Genomic DNA, 13,770 nt, shown 5'->3' with positions numbered 1-13,770 from the left:
TGTGAGAGCACTTACCTGCAGGCCGATGGCTCTCAACCTCTCCCTTTCTGAGCCCTAGATCAGGAAGGTTTCCCTCATGCTTTGCATCCCAGTCTACCACAGAATCTGTGGCTGGGCCCCAGAACAAGACTGGCCCCTCCAAGGGAGCCCAGAGCTTTGTTAGGGAAATTGGGGGGTGGGGGGACCACAATGAAGTCTATTGTCCCCTGTCCCCTCTTGCAGGAAACAAAAGGCTCCCAGTCTCTGGGGAGCCCCAGCCCATGCCCAGCCCCTGCCCAACCCCCAATGCCCAGCACACAGGGAGGAGCCAGGGCCACTGGAGACAGGAGGTTTTATTGATGCGGATGGGGGTAGGAGGGGCCCCCAGGAGCCTGGAGGGGGTGGGGGTGGGGCTGAGTCAGTCAGCGGATGCATAAGGCCTGGGCACAGGGGGGTAGATTAGGGCACATTCATCTTCTTAGGATTCTGAGGCTCCTTCTCCGGGGAAGGGAGAGAGCATCTTGAGGGGGCAGCAGTTTGAGGAGCAGCGAGGGAGCGGTTAGGGATGGCTGAGAGCTCCTAACCTGAGAGAAGGCACCACAATAGGCAGCAACATCTGTGTGGAAAGCTGGATCAATTGGTCAGTAGGGGAAAGTGGGCAGGAGGCACTGGGCTGGCTTCTTGGGGAGGGGTCCGACCTTGGCCTGGGTGAGCTCTCGAGACTACCTGGTGTTCCCAAGCAGAGTGGGGCAAGGCCCAGACCCCGTTTCCCTGTGGGCCTCCTTAAGGATAAAAAGGCATTTGGGGAGCCCCCTTGGCAAGGGGTGCCAGAATTAGTCCTTAAGGCACAGCTGGGGGCAGACAAGGCGCCAAGGCACAAAGGCACAACTGGTGGGGGAGCAGGGGCAGCCTCCAAGCTGAGTGCCAGGGTCACAAGAGGACGCAGGACCGCCCACGCTTGACAGGCGTGGGGTTGAGCACGGCCCGGACAGCCTCAGCAAACACTTCTTTGACGCCGTCCTGCTGCAGGGCTGAGCACTCGAGGTAGCGCACAGCGTGGATCTGCTTGGCCAGCGCCTGGCCCTGCTGCGGTGTGATGGGTGCCTGGCCCTGCTCCTTCAGGCGCCGCAGGGTGTCAGGCTGGGCTCTCAGGTCCTTCTTGGTGCCCACCAGGAGGATGGGCACATCAGGGCAGTGGTGGCATACCTCGGGATGCCACTTGTGCCGCACATTCTCATAGGAGGGCGGGCTGGCAATGGAGAAACAGATGACAAACACGTTGGTCTGAGGGTAGGAGAGTGTGCGGAGGCGGTCGTACTCCTCCTGGCCCGCTGTGTCCCACAGGTTCAGGTTCACCGTGCGCCCGTCAACTGCACTCTGGGCGCTATAATTGTCGAACACTGTGGGGATGTACTCCTTGGGGAAGGCGTTGGTTGTGTAGCAGATGAGCAGGCACGTCTTGCCCACAGCCCCATCGCCCACCACCACACACTTGATGCTCTGCATGGTGGGTGCAGCTGCTGCGGGGGAGGCTATGCCTCCTTCCCCTTCTGGGCCCCTATGGATGCACTGACCTATGGAGAGATAAGAGGGATACGCTTGGTTAGGGAGGCCTCTATCCACTGGGAAGAAAGGATGGGGGCATACAGAGGGAAACCAGCTCCAGTTCTCTCAACCTGACACCATCCTGCAAGCCCATCAAGACAGACCTCAGAGAGACAGACACAAAACGGGAGAGAGGCCCTGAAACCAAGCAAAGATGCTCAAGGATAAGGAGGCTGGCACTAATGTGTAATATATTATGTGAAGCACATACGTTCTGATGCCAGACTAAGGTCAAAATCTGGCTCTGCTATCTCCTAGCTGTATGACCCTGGACAAATTACTTAACCTCTCTCTCTATGCCTCATTTTTCTAATCTGTAAAATGGGGATAAAATAATACCTACTTCATCGGGTTGTTGTGAGGATTACGTAAGTTAACTCATATAAGGCATTTAGAACAGTGCCTGGTCATAATAAGCATTCAATAAGTATTACCTACTTTTATTTTTCCTCCAGGAAGTTAGACACAAAAGGAGGGTACACGTGTGCAGGGATCTATCAGATCCTCTATCAGATATGGACCCCTCCCACCATACACTGGAGCGGGCTTCCAGCACAGGGCAGCTAGCTGTCCCAGGTCACTCTGAGATGTAGCCATGGGTGGAGCCTCTCCCAACTCAGGGCCCACCCCACCTAGTGCACTGACGCTTCAACTCCAAACCTGGCTACTGAGTGCAAACCAAAAGGTGCAATGAGAAACCTGCTAAGTAGGGGGCACAATTCTCTAGACAGCTGCCCTGTCTCAATCCAGGGTGCCCTGGGGATGGGGAAAAGGAGGGAGAGCTTACGCCATCATTCTTGGAAGCATGGGAAATCCTATCTGGCCACACATACCCAGGCTGGCAACCCAGTGTAGGAGAACACTGGAGATGGAGCCAGTGCTGGGATTTGCTCTGGGATCTGGGTGTGTAACGATGAATGAGGCAGAGGCTGTGGCCCCCAGATGTCTGCATCTTCTCTCGGGGTGGGGTGAGGCACATCCTCCAAGCCCAGCCAAGACGGAGGAATAGAAGAGCAAGACAAAAACTTGATTTTCCCCTTAATCTTCTGTCCCTTTCCTGAGACCATGGCCTGTGCCTCTGGAGAACCTGAGGGCTTCCAGACTCTTGGGTAGAGAACACAGTGTCATTAAAGCACTATCACTGAGAACACATGCTGGAATCAGACTGGTCAAGGATTCTAATCACAGCTCCACCAGCTAATCATGTATGATCTCTGGCAACATATTTAAGTTTCCTGAGCCTCAAATGTTCTCTTCTGTAAGATGGGGATAATCTTGCCTGTTGGGTTAGAGTTAGTCAGAGTATGAAATGAGCTAATGTGCAGAAAGTGTTTGCCATGAGGCGTGGCACACAGGAAGTGCCAAATAAATAAGCTGCTGTAAGTATCGGTGCGGTGAGTTTGAGAGGAGTCCTAGCTCTAGCCCTCACCCTGGTCACCTCTGCAGCTCACGGGACCTTGCGGTGAGGAACTGCTCTTCTGGGTTCTGGAACAGAACAGAGCTTCCGGAAACCCTGTGATTATTTATACTGCTGTGACAAGGGTCCTCCTCTAATTGGCTACTTCCTCTCAGCCATGGGGGACTTTTTCTGGCTAGTATGTGACTTCCTTTCCCTGCCGCTTGCTCACAACCAGGCCTCTGCTCCTTGGGAGGGGACAGCCCTGTTTCAGACACGCCCAGATCTCTTAAGTATCGCAGACTCCACCCAAGCACCATCACCACTGGCCCACTTTCTCCATTTCACTTTATACACAGCAAGACTGCACCCTGGTCTTATAACCCTTTACCCCACAGCCTGACCTCTCAACCACTGGTTCCAAAGCCTCAAAAGTCAAATTGAGAGGAGGAAGGGGAATCCACCACTGGGAAGTGGAAAAGGAACTCCAGTGGTGTGGCACCTGCACAGGATCCAGGGCTTGGTTTCAGCTCCCGCCCAGGCCCCAGCTTCCCTGGGACCAGCTGGGAGGGAAATGAGTTCATTATATGAGGTTGCCTCTCTGGTTCACATTAAAAATATTTTCATCTTATTTGCACGAAAAAGTATGTGTGTTCAACCTCAGGAGAGAAGAGAGAGGGCCTCGGGGTATAGGTCCAGGAAGAAAGAGGGTAAGGACTCTCTAGGACAGTAGAGAATTTGGGACTGGAAGTCAAGAGAACTAACCTAAGTCCTAGCCCCAGCTCTGCTCTGCTGTAACCAAGCATGAAGCACTTACCCTCTCTGGGACTCAGTTTCCCAATCCATGAACTGGAGAGAAAAAAGCCTGTGCAAGGGTACTAAGTAGATGAGATGAGACATTAAGGAATCTGGGAGCAGGGGATAGGATGATGGGGATAGGAAAGGCCCCCAGGAACGAGGGATGGGGGTGGGAGGGCTGAGTCAGTCAGCAAACACCTAAGACCTAGGCACATGAGGGCAAGTCAGGGCACGTTCATCTCAGGATTCTGTGTCTTCTTCTTCTTTGGAGAAGAGACAGCATCTTGGAGTGGGGGGTGTTGGTGCCATTACTCGTGTCCACTGGATTTTCTAGGACACCCCAGCACCTTGAAAGCAGAACTCCTAGGCCTGTAAATCCTCAGTTTCACACAAAGCAGGGGAGTGGGCATGGCAGTGTGACTGGGAACTCTTCCCCCTCAAGCCCAGCACTGGGCTGGCCCAGACAGGAAGGCAAGGAGGGAACTCTGGCTGACAGTCACAAGGCCCAAGAGACTAGAAGTACAGCTGGCTCCAGGCAGCTTTCTAGGGAGGGGTTATCAATCAGCAATCAGTAAATCAGCCCTCAAAGGAGCCAGGAGGGAGAGGGAAGCTTCCGGGCTGGCACGGGAACAGGGACTGACACCGGAAAAGGATCACGAGTTAGGTAGTGTCCAGAAACAAGCAGGGCAGAGGCAGTATAGCATAGGGCCAAGAGCACCAGAAACCTGAATCTGACCTCCTGGGTTCACCTGCTGACTCTGCCCCTTGAGTAAAAGCCCTTGGTACAACCTTTAATAGATCACAGTACAGATCATATTACGGGTTTTTTTGATCCTTATAACAACTCACTGGTACTATTCCTATCTTTCTATCTACAGATGAGGAAACAAACCCACAGCAGTTAAAATAACCCAATGTCACACAGCTAGTAAGAACGGGAGCTAACACAGATGCCAGTTTTTTTAACAAAGACCCCAGTTTTGCAATTCAAAGTCCTATCTTTTCCTCAGTGTGTCACACAGCCTCCAAGTTACCCCTCAGCAGCTGATTTTGTGACCTTAAGCAAGTAAGTCACTTCCCTTCCTGGAACCTCAGTGTCTTCATCTGTACAACAGGCGTCATAAAACTCGCCCTCCCTGTCTCAAAGCGCAGAAGTGAGGATCCCGGGCATGGGGGTGAATGTGCTTTATAAACTGGGAAGTAGGGTACACAGAGGAGGTGGCAAGAACAAAGCCTTTCACACCCAGAGGCAGGAATCGGTGAGCATGCAGGTGTCTGAGAGGCGGCAGGCAGCCCAATTCTCCCTATGCAGGTCTAGTTCAGACCCTTATCCTCTCTCCTAGGACAACTGTTTTCTCTGGAATCCAATAGCCTGAACTGGGTCAAATGAGTTCCCAAATCTCATTTAAGGAGGGAACATGCTAAAAGGTAGGGTCTAGCCTGTGCCATGTAGGAAAAAAAGGACAGTCAGTGCTGCAGGAGGCCAAACAAGGAGAGTGGCCTGCCTGGGGTTGGGGATCGACTGTGACGTATTCACTAGGTCCCTTTTTCTTTTTTTTAAACAACTTTTGTTTAGTAAATAAATAAATGTTTGCAGATAGGTATAGTATTAACCACATTACAATGACTTGTTCTGGCTTTCTATTCCCAGGTCAATTCAGATCACGCCTGGTCCCTCATCTCGGCATACAGAGTTCTTCATATTCTGGCAGGGGTTTTGGAGTCAGATAGACCTGGGCTTAAACGCTAGTTCTGGGCACTTCCAAGGTGGCACAATGGTTAAGAATCTGCCTGCCAGTGCAGGGGACACGGGTTCGATCCCTGCCCCAGGAAGATACCACATGTCACGGAGCAACCAAGCCTGTGCGCCACAAATATTGAGCCCATGTGCCGCAACTACTGAAGCCCACGTGCCTAGAGCCTGTGCTCCGCAAGAAGAGAAACCACCACAATGAGGAGCCCACACACCCCAATGAAGAGTAGCCCCTGCTCGCCACAAGTAGAAAAAGCCTGTGTGCAGCAATAAAGACCCAACACAGCCAAGAAAAAATAAATAAATAAATAAATAAATTTATATTAAAAAAAATCCTAGTTCTGCTACAATGAGCTAGGTAATAGTACCAACCTTATAAGGTTGTTATAAGGATGAAGTGCATTGATGCACAATATATATGTACAAAGCAGGTAGTCTGCAATGTGAGTTCCCTGCTCCAGAGGGGTCTTCACTGTTCTATATAAACAAGCCAGCATTATTCAGGCCTCTGAACTTTTACTCTTGTTCTCTCTGCTGCCAAATCTTCCTCTCAAATCTTCCTAATTCAAGGCCTAGCTTAAGTCTCATGGTTCCATGAGGCTACTAAATTCTCCTTTCTTTGAACTTCCACAGTATGGCCACTTTTAACCCTTCTTTGGCTCTGTGGGACCCCTTCTCCAGTAGTCATACATAAGTTCCTTAGCTTGTGGGTGCTCCCCTGACCAATACTGAAGCTTGAGCTTCTCAACTCCCCCACAAAATAGCTGAACATAGGGCATCTAATCTGCTTGCTTCTGTTCCTGTTACTGAGATCTGGACAGACAGGTCAGAAGCCCAGAACTGGACTGACACCCCCACGGTCAAAACTGCAGTGCTGAATCTTTTGCACAGAAATGGCAGCCAAGAGCTTTGACCGGGATAGACAGATCTTTTCTCCCCAGTATCAGCTTGACCTGGCTCCCGCAGGGAGCACACTCCATGGCTCACCCTGTCTGAGTATAGTCCCCAGAGCCCAGCTTGTACCCAGAGGGGCCTGGTCTTGGGGTGTGGCCCAGGCAGGCCCAGAACGGGGGAAGGAAAGGAAGCAGTGGATTGCCTGATTGCCAGATCTCCTGATTGCCAGATCTCTGTGGCCGTTATAGCAGGGGAAGTGTCCCAACTGGGAGTGGGGGAGGGGAGGAATAGGCCCTAAGAGATGGGGGAGTGTGGAGGCAATGGGAACTTACTACAGCCTTCTAACCTGCCTCCCTGACATGGGGGATCCCTTTCTGCAGCCCTGCCCGAAACTCATTCTAACTATAATCCATCACTCTGGGTATTCTGATCCTACGCTCTGGCCACATCACCCCGATCCTCTCTACAAGCAGCCTTTACATTCTCTTCCCACATTCACTGTCCCGGTGGGAATCCAGTATTTCTCCCCCACTTCCATCCTTCAACACCCCACCCAGCAGCTCAGAAGACTCCAGTTCCCTCAAAGGATCCCCCAACTGGTCCTCCAGAGCCAAGCACCATTGCCATATCCTCCAGGGGAGCTTTTGTATATCACCCAAGTCACAATGACTTATCCCATCCAAGGTCTGGGCCCTGCTTTTCTCACAGGTGCATTCTATCTTAGTCACGTGGAAGCTGATCTGAATCTTATCTCTTGTCACTAGACTGGGAGGGCCTAAAGGGCAAGGTCTCCCCAGGCTGAGCACAGCACACAGTGGCTGTTAGTAAATAGCTGAATGAACTCAATCTGTCTTTCATGTCTTTGCACATGGGAGTTCCTCCTCCTGGAATTCTGCTTCCCCCCACTGCCACCCCACCCCAGAGCCTCCCAGCCCTTCAGGGCCCAGCTCTGCTCCCCAGCTTCTCCAGGACACCACAGCCACCCCTTCTTCTGCGCTACCTTCCCCAAAAATGTTATTATGGTTCACTGTGCTGAACTAACAGGATACCTCATGTGGAGGGAAATCTGTCCTGCTTACTTGCAGAAGCCCAGCAGAAGGCTGAGCAAAAGCTGCAGACAGACACACATCTCCTCCCTCATTGATTCAGGCTTTGATTCCGGGAATAAGGAAAAGCCTCCATGCCCAGGAGACACCAGACAAGGGTAACTAACTTCCTCCCCCTGAGGAGTACAATTTAGGGTAATGAACACACTGGCTAGACTGCCATGTCCTTAACTGGAAGGGTGAGACGGCTGGACCAGGCATAGCTCTAGCCCAGCGGTGATGAGAAGATTGGTAGGAAAAGTGGTCCTGATGAGGCTAAGGATTGAGAATATCTGAAGACCAGGACTGGTGAAAGATGAAGCCAGGGTCAGGGTCATGGTAACGGTCATGGTCATGGGCAGTGTTGGAAAGAGCTTTAGAAGCTCTGCCAGTCTGTCTGTTTGTTTTGAAGGGAGGAGTGGAGGAGAAATGGTACGGAGAGGCTCAAAGGGGCTGCAGCTGGGCTGCAGGAGGAAGCTGGGGGAGACATGAGGTCAGTCTGGGGCTGGGACCAGGCCAAGGGCTGAGTCTCTCTTTTTCTTCCCCTTCTACCATCAGTAGGGACAGAACCCAAGAGAGCCTAGTTCCCAGCCTTAAAAAAAATTCATCCTGGAGAATTCTCCACCTCTTGTCATTCTCCACCCCTCAGACTCTGTAGAGGATCCTGCACGCCACAGATAGTGTAAGAGATGGAGTGAGGTGACTTTCCCCACTAGGGACTGGAGAGGAGGAAACAAGACAGCCATAGCTGGGAGGGCTGTGGGAGGCTGGGACCCTTTCACTCAGTCCCAGTTCCCTTCCTTCCTCTCTTGGTGTCCCAGCACCTGGGCGCTCCACACACACTAAGCCCCAGGGCTAGGGCAGCTCTGGCTGGGGGAGCTAAGGAGGCTGTCCCCTCCCCCACCAGGCAGCACAGAGGAAGGCTGAACACTTGCTTCCTCCTCCCTTCCTCCTCCCCGCCTAACAGCAGCTCAGCAGTCCTGGGGCCCCACGAAAGGCCCATGAAATGGCACTTCCTTTGCCTTTGCTCATTTCACACAAGGCTGTACAGAAGTGCCATCCTCCCAATCCTGCCTCCCCCACCTGAAAATACCCACAGAGAGACCCAGGGCTGCCCAGTCCCTTCAGCCCCGCCCCAGACCTGAGGGGGTTTCCACAAGGGAAAAAAACATCAGGGAGGAAACTCCGGCATCTATTTTCCACTGTCAGTTGGGGCAGAGCTGGAGCAGGGCACCAGGTACTCCCCCATATTGCTGTCCCTTGGCAAAATCCTTGACACTCTCTGCCCTCTTCTCTTGTGCTTTGGGGAAAGGGGCCACAGTTCTTGTCCCAGACTTAAACCTGTTTAAGGTTGGGCCCAGAGCCGGGGGCGCTGCTATAAGGAGCCTCTTGAGCGAAGGAGAGTCTGAGCTACCAGTATTCTGTATGCGCTTTGGAGGTATCGATAGGCAACTTCTTAATCCTGAAGCTGAGCCACAGGAGACAAAGCTGACCAGAGTTACACAGAGGGCTGCGAGCAAATCCAAGACAAGGACCTGGGTCTCTGGACCTCCAGCCTGGGAATGGGCCCATCTCTCTGACCTCATTCAGGATGACCCCACCATGGTTTATCCCTTCAGGAAATGGGCCAAAGGGGCCAGGTTGGCATCTGATCCCATTTTGCTTCCAGGGCCTCATGCCTAGCCCATGCTGGGACATCCATGATTTAGAACAGACATTATGGACAGACAGCCACCCTGTCCCAGAGGAGGAGAACCTCCTCTAGGCTCTAGCTCCTGGGGAGATGCCCTCCCCCCATGACATGAGGACGAAAGAGGAAGCTGGACCCCGGACAGGAAAACCGATCTGTTCTGGGGAGGCGGCCTAGGCTTCGTCTTTGGTTTCCCTCCTCACAGAACCCTACAAGCCTCACCACTGATGGGTCTACATTGTGTATGGAGGAGGAGTTTTCAGTCTGGGCCCCCATCTTCCTCCCAGTTGCCGAGCTACCCTCATTCTAGTATCTTCCCAACTGTCTCACTATAGCTACAACCTCTCAAATCTTCCTGCTCATGACCCCCTAAAAACTCACACCAGCTACCTCATCTGCCTTAATACCTTGCCAGAAACAACTCTCCATATCCTAGATTCTCAACCAGGATCTGTGACAATCTCACATCAGCCACTTCTGTTCATGTCAAGACACTGACCATATTTCTTTAGCCAAGACCTCAACAGCAGCCTCCTATAGCAGGCTCACATCCCTTCCCCAACCCCCCACCCCCAAATATTTCCGCACCTAGATTCCTCCCACCCTGGTTATATTTTTCCAGCAGTGAATTTCATGCAGTTAGCTCAAACCACCAGTGGGGCCAGATCTTGCCTGGGAGAACCCCTGTCTCATCCATCTTATCTTCACCCTTAGAGTCCTATGGGTTGCTCAGTTATCTAAAATAAGTACTGGTTTGGCAGGCGGGGAGTCAGGACTCTTGGGTGGTTTTTTTTTTACTGAGCCCCGATGCTGGGAAAGTGCCTTGCATACATGTTCTTCTCTGAGCTGGGATTTTTATATAGGTCCCTGGGATTTCCTGCTGGGGCCAAACCCCCTATGCCTCCCAGAATGAGAGTAGAAGAAACAGGAGTGCGGAGGAAGGGACAATCCACGGGAGAGGGACAACTATGAGAAGGGAAGAGGGCAGAATGGGGAACAGAGATAGTCCTTAAATCTAGCTGTGCTTGGGAATTCCACAAGAGTAGCATTTGCTCCCCTCCACTTCTCTTTTCTTCTAGTGGAGAGAAATGAATAGAGTAGACTTGAGGAGACAAAGAGAAGCAGGATCTCTCAGCATGCATCTCAAAGGCTTGAGGAAGGAGCTCTAGAATGGGGACAGCAAGAGCTTGTAGAGCCAGGCTGGACTGCAGTTAGACTCGGAAGAAATTTCCGAAAGAGAGGGAATAGGGTTCTAGGTAAGGGGGGGTTGTATTTAGGATACCTAAAGGCAGAGGGGTGAGCAGAACTCCAGAGAGCTTCCTGGTCACCAAAGCCTTGACGCAGTCCAGGGCACATGGGAACCTGGCCCGGGCAGGCCCTGGAAGGCAGCAGGAAAGAGGGGGCAGACACCTTTGCCTCATACCCCTCTTTTTTTCTTGAATTGTAACTAAAACAGTTAAGACTGAAGTTAGACCAGCTATAGTCTTCCCTCCAGAATCCTGCCTTTACTCCTCCCTTTCCTTCCACCACACCTAGCTGACCTGGTCCCATTCTGCCCAACAGGTGGTGCTGGAACCAGTAAGCACTAGAGTCAGGGACCTTAGGCTGCCCCCCAGCCTCCAGGCCTGGCCTCTTGATCAAGCAACCAAGGGTCTGGGTGATTCTGATTTCCCACGGTCTCTCTCACCAGTCCTATTCCTGTGCTACTCTACCCTGATACCCTGACTGCTACAGACTGCTTCCTCCTACCTAACCACAACCTCACCCACTGCAGGTTCCCTTCATTCTGCTGGCTTCCCCTGCTCTGGGCCCTCTCAAGGCTGAGGGCAGTTATTTTGTCTCCAAAAGATAAAGCTGTGGACATGCAGACACTTGCACGCACATACACATATACAGAGTTTTCCAGCCCTTTCATCACCTCTATCAAGGGGAGGCGGTAGCCTGCCTCTCTGAACTAGGGAGGTCTGAAAAGGCTCTCCAAAGCTGGATATGAGTGGCTGAAAGGGAAGGAGACAGAGAGGGATCCAGAGGAATGAGGGGAGATAGAAGAATCGAGAGGGTGGACATGTGTGCAGGAGCCAGAAGCTGGGCAAGGAAAGGAGAGGGGAGGCCGCAGGGAAAGGACAGAGGTGGACAGAGAAGCAGCATAGGTGAGAGGTCAGGGCCCAGGCATGACTGTGTGTTTGGGGGGAAAGGGACTGAAGAGCGTGCAAGAAGAGGGTGATGGAGGGTTCGTCGTGGGTAGAGTTTGAAGAAGGAATGGAGGAAGACAGAATGAGAACATGCAGAATTCAGGGACTAATGATGGGTGGGGAGGGGGGCGACCAGGAGATGGTTCCTGATCATTTTCTAAGGCTAGAGCCTCTGCTGCCTCCCAGAAGCCCTATTCTCTCCATCTCCTGGAACCAGTTCTGCTCTCAGTGATGCCATCTCCTCAAGGACTATCAGTACCTCTGAATAAGAGTCCTTTCACCTCTAGTCACAGGGCAAGATCAGGTCCTCTCCTTCCTCAGTTTACCCCACAAAGAGCAAAGCCAGGCACCAGGCAGCTAGGCACAGTGGATGTTTGCTCACTAAAATACCTGTTGCTCCGTTCCAGGGATGGAGAGGTTGGGCCTCAGAAAAACAGACATAAAGAGCGAAGGATTGGGGTCGGTGGGGCTCCTCCCCCCTCTGCCTGAGCACAGAAGCCCCTTGGGTTGCAGGCTGCGAGCGTTGGTCTGGACCAGCCTCGATCTTCCAGGGAAGGAGCTCCTTCTCCGCAGGCTAGGGCTTCAGGGGCAACAGACAGCCTCTCTCTCTACCTCACCAGTGTCACAACTGCCAAACCAGAGGGAGCGCCTTCTCTAGCCCAGAGGCCCCCTTCCCCTCAATACACTTTGGAACAGCCCCCCGCAACTGCTGGGGGCACCCCACCTCCGAGTCCCATCTCCCAGCTCCGAGCTCTTCCACTCAGAGGCTTTTCTCTCGGAGTGGGAGCCCTTCCGACCTCAGGCGTCCCTCGAGGCTCGCGGGGGCCGGTACCGCCGCCCGGAGTTCAGGAACCCACCCTCCTCGAGCCGCCGCCGGCTCGCAGTGGCCCGTCCCCGCCCCGCCCGACCGGCCGCGCCCGCCCAACTTGAAGCGAGCCGAGCACCTCCCGCCGCGGCCTCCCGCAGCCAAACTCCTCCGGCCCGCGGCCGCGTCCAGTCCAGGGCGGGCCGGGCTCCCCTCCCCCGGACCCCCAGCCCGCCGGCCGGCGCCGGGCCTCACCTGGTGCCCTCCCCGCCGCGGGGGAGCTGGGGGCGGCGGCAGCAGCTCCGGGCTCGAGAAGGAAGTGAGAGCGGGAGGCCGGAGGAAGTGGGGGGGGCGGGCCGGCCGGCGGGGCGGGGCGCGGGGGCGGGGCGGGGCCCGACGAGGAAGTCCGTGGGCCGGTCCCCCCCACCTCTGGTCGCCCCCACCCGGTTGGGCCCCGGCTGGGCGCTGGACTCCCCCACCCCGGCCCTTTCCCTCTGAGATCCTTAAGGTCCGGCCTCCTAAGGTCAGTCCCTCCCAGTCTCCTTGCACCCCCACCCCGGCAGAGGCCGTAGCTTAGGCGCTTGGCTGTTGTCCCCCCTCCCCGTATCTCGCCCCCAGCAGCCCCCGCGGGAAGATGCTGAGAACAGGCGCCCCTAGGCCTGGTGCCTTCAGTCAGGCCCAGGGATCGAGCGATGGCCCAGGCTGGGGGTTGGCCAGAATGGGTCCGGCTGGGGCAGTCCCCACCCCTGCCCCGAGCCCCGGGGGAGTGCGGGGTGGCGGTGATTCAGTAGTGGGAAGGCCCCAGACCCCTGGGAAGGGTGCGGAGACTGGGGGAAGGAGAGCTGGCGTCAGCACCCGGGGAAAGACAAGATCAGCAGAGGCGCAGGCGGAGCCGCGGGCCCCAAAAACAGGATGTCGTGTCGTCGTTCCGCACCCGGCGGCTCCGCGCGCCTGGGCTCTGGGGAGGGGGCGGGGCGGAGCCAGGACGTGGGGCTCCCCTCGCCCCCTCTTCTCTCTGGGGTGCGCAGCTGCTTGGGACAGAAGGGCCGCACCCAGTCCTGAATCCTGCCCGGGCCCTGGGGACCCGCGGGTGAGAATACTCGTGGGCGCCCTCTGGTGCTTCTGCTCCCTGGCTTTGCGCATGGAGCTCTGACTTGAGAAAATACTCTGCGTTCAAGACAAACTTTCTGAGTGCCTACCACGTGCAGAGCTGCGTGTTAGGTGCTGTGGAGGAAAACAGAGGAGTTAACGAAAGGCTCCCCGTCTCCAAGAGGCTGTCCAGATAAAGAGGAAGAACAACTCCGAGAATAAATAGTTCAACCTTTCTGAGCCTCCATTCTGTCTTTGGCAAAATAGAATAACCTTCCCTTCGTCCTGTAGTTGTGAAGATGAGAATGGATGTGAAAGGCCTGCTGCCAATGCCTGGCTCAAAGTAGACACTCAACAAAAGCTTCTTTTCCTCTTCTTTTTAAAAATCATACTGCTATAAAGAATGAGTTCCCAAAGCACAACGTGCCTGCCCACATCTTTGGGTCTTTGTGCATTCTATTCTTTCCTCCTGACTTCTTTCCTG

The 13,770-nt window shown here is 54.2% G+C and overlaps 1 protein-coding gene across 1 annotated transcript; it reads right to left on the bottom strand.

Moving 5' to 3' along the window:
- Positions 1 to 314: 314 nt before the first annotated feature.
- On the bottom strand, positions 315 to 12,933 carry RHOG (ras homolog family member G). Its single transcript, XM_057748116.1, has 2 exons — positions 12,453 to 12,933; positions 315 to 1,553 (listed from the first exon to the last, which is right to left on the bottom strand). Exon 2 carries the CDS (start codon positions 1,483 to 1,485, stop codon positions 910 to 912), a length of 576 nt encoding a protein of 191 aa, XP_057604099.1. The 5' UTR covers positions 1,486 to 1,553; positions 12,453 to 12,933; the 3' UTR covers positions 315 to 909.
- Positions 12,934 to 13,770: the final 837 nt, after the last annotated feature.

The sequence above is a fragment of the Hippopotamus amphibius genome, chromosome 9 (assembly GCF_030028045.1).
Source record: "Hippopotamus amphibius kiboko isolate mHipAmp2 chromosome 9, mHipAmp2.hap2, whole genome shotgun sequence".
NCBI classification, from domain to species: Eukaryota; Metazoa; Chordata; class Mammalia; order Artiodactyla; family Hippopotamidae; genus Hippopotamus; species Hippopotamus amphibius.
The sequence above is the reverse complement of the archived record's forward strand: the minus strand, read 5'-3'. Positions and strand labels throughout refer to the sequence as shown.

Bases quoted from the DNA above. Each gene is read 5' to 3' on its own strand.
- RHOG (XM_057748116.1), bottom strand. From the start codon at position 1,485: ATGCAGAGCATCAAGTGTGTGGTGGTGGGCGATGGGGCTGTGGGCAAG.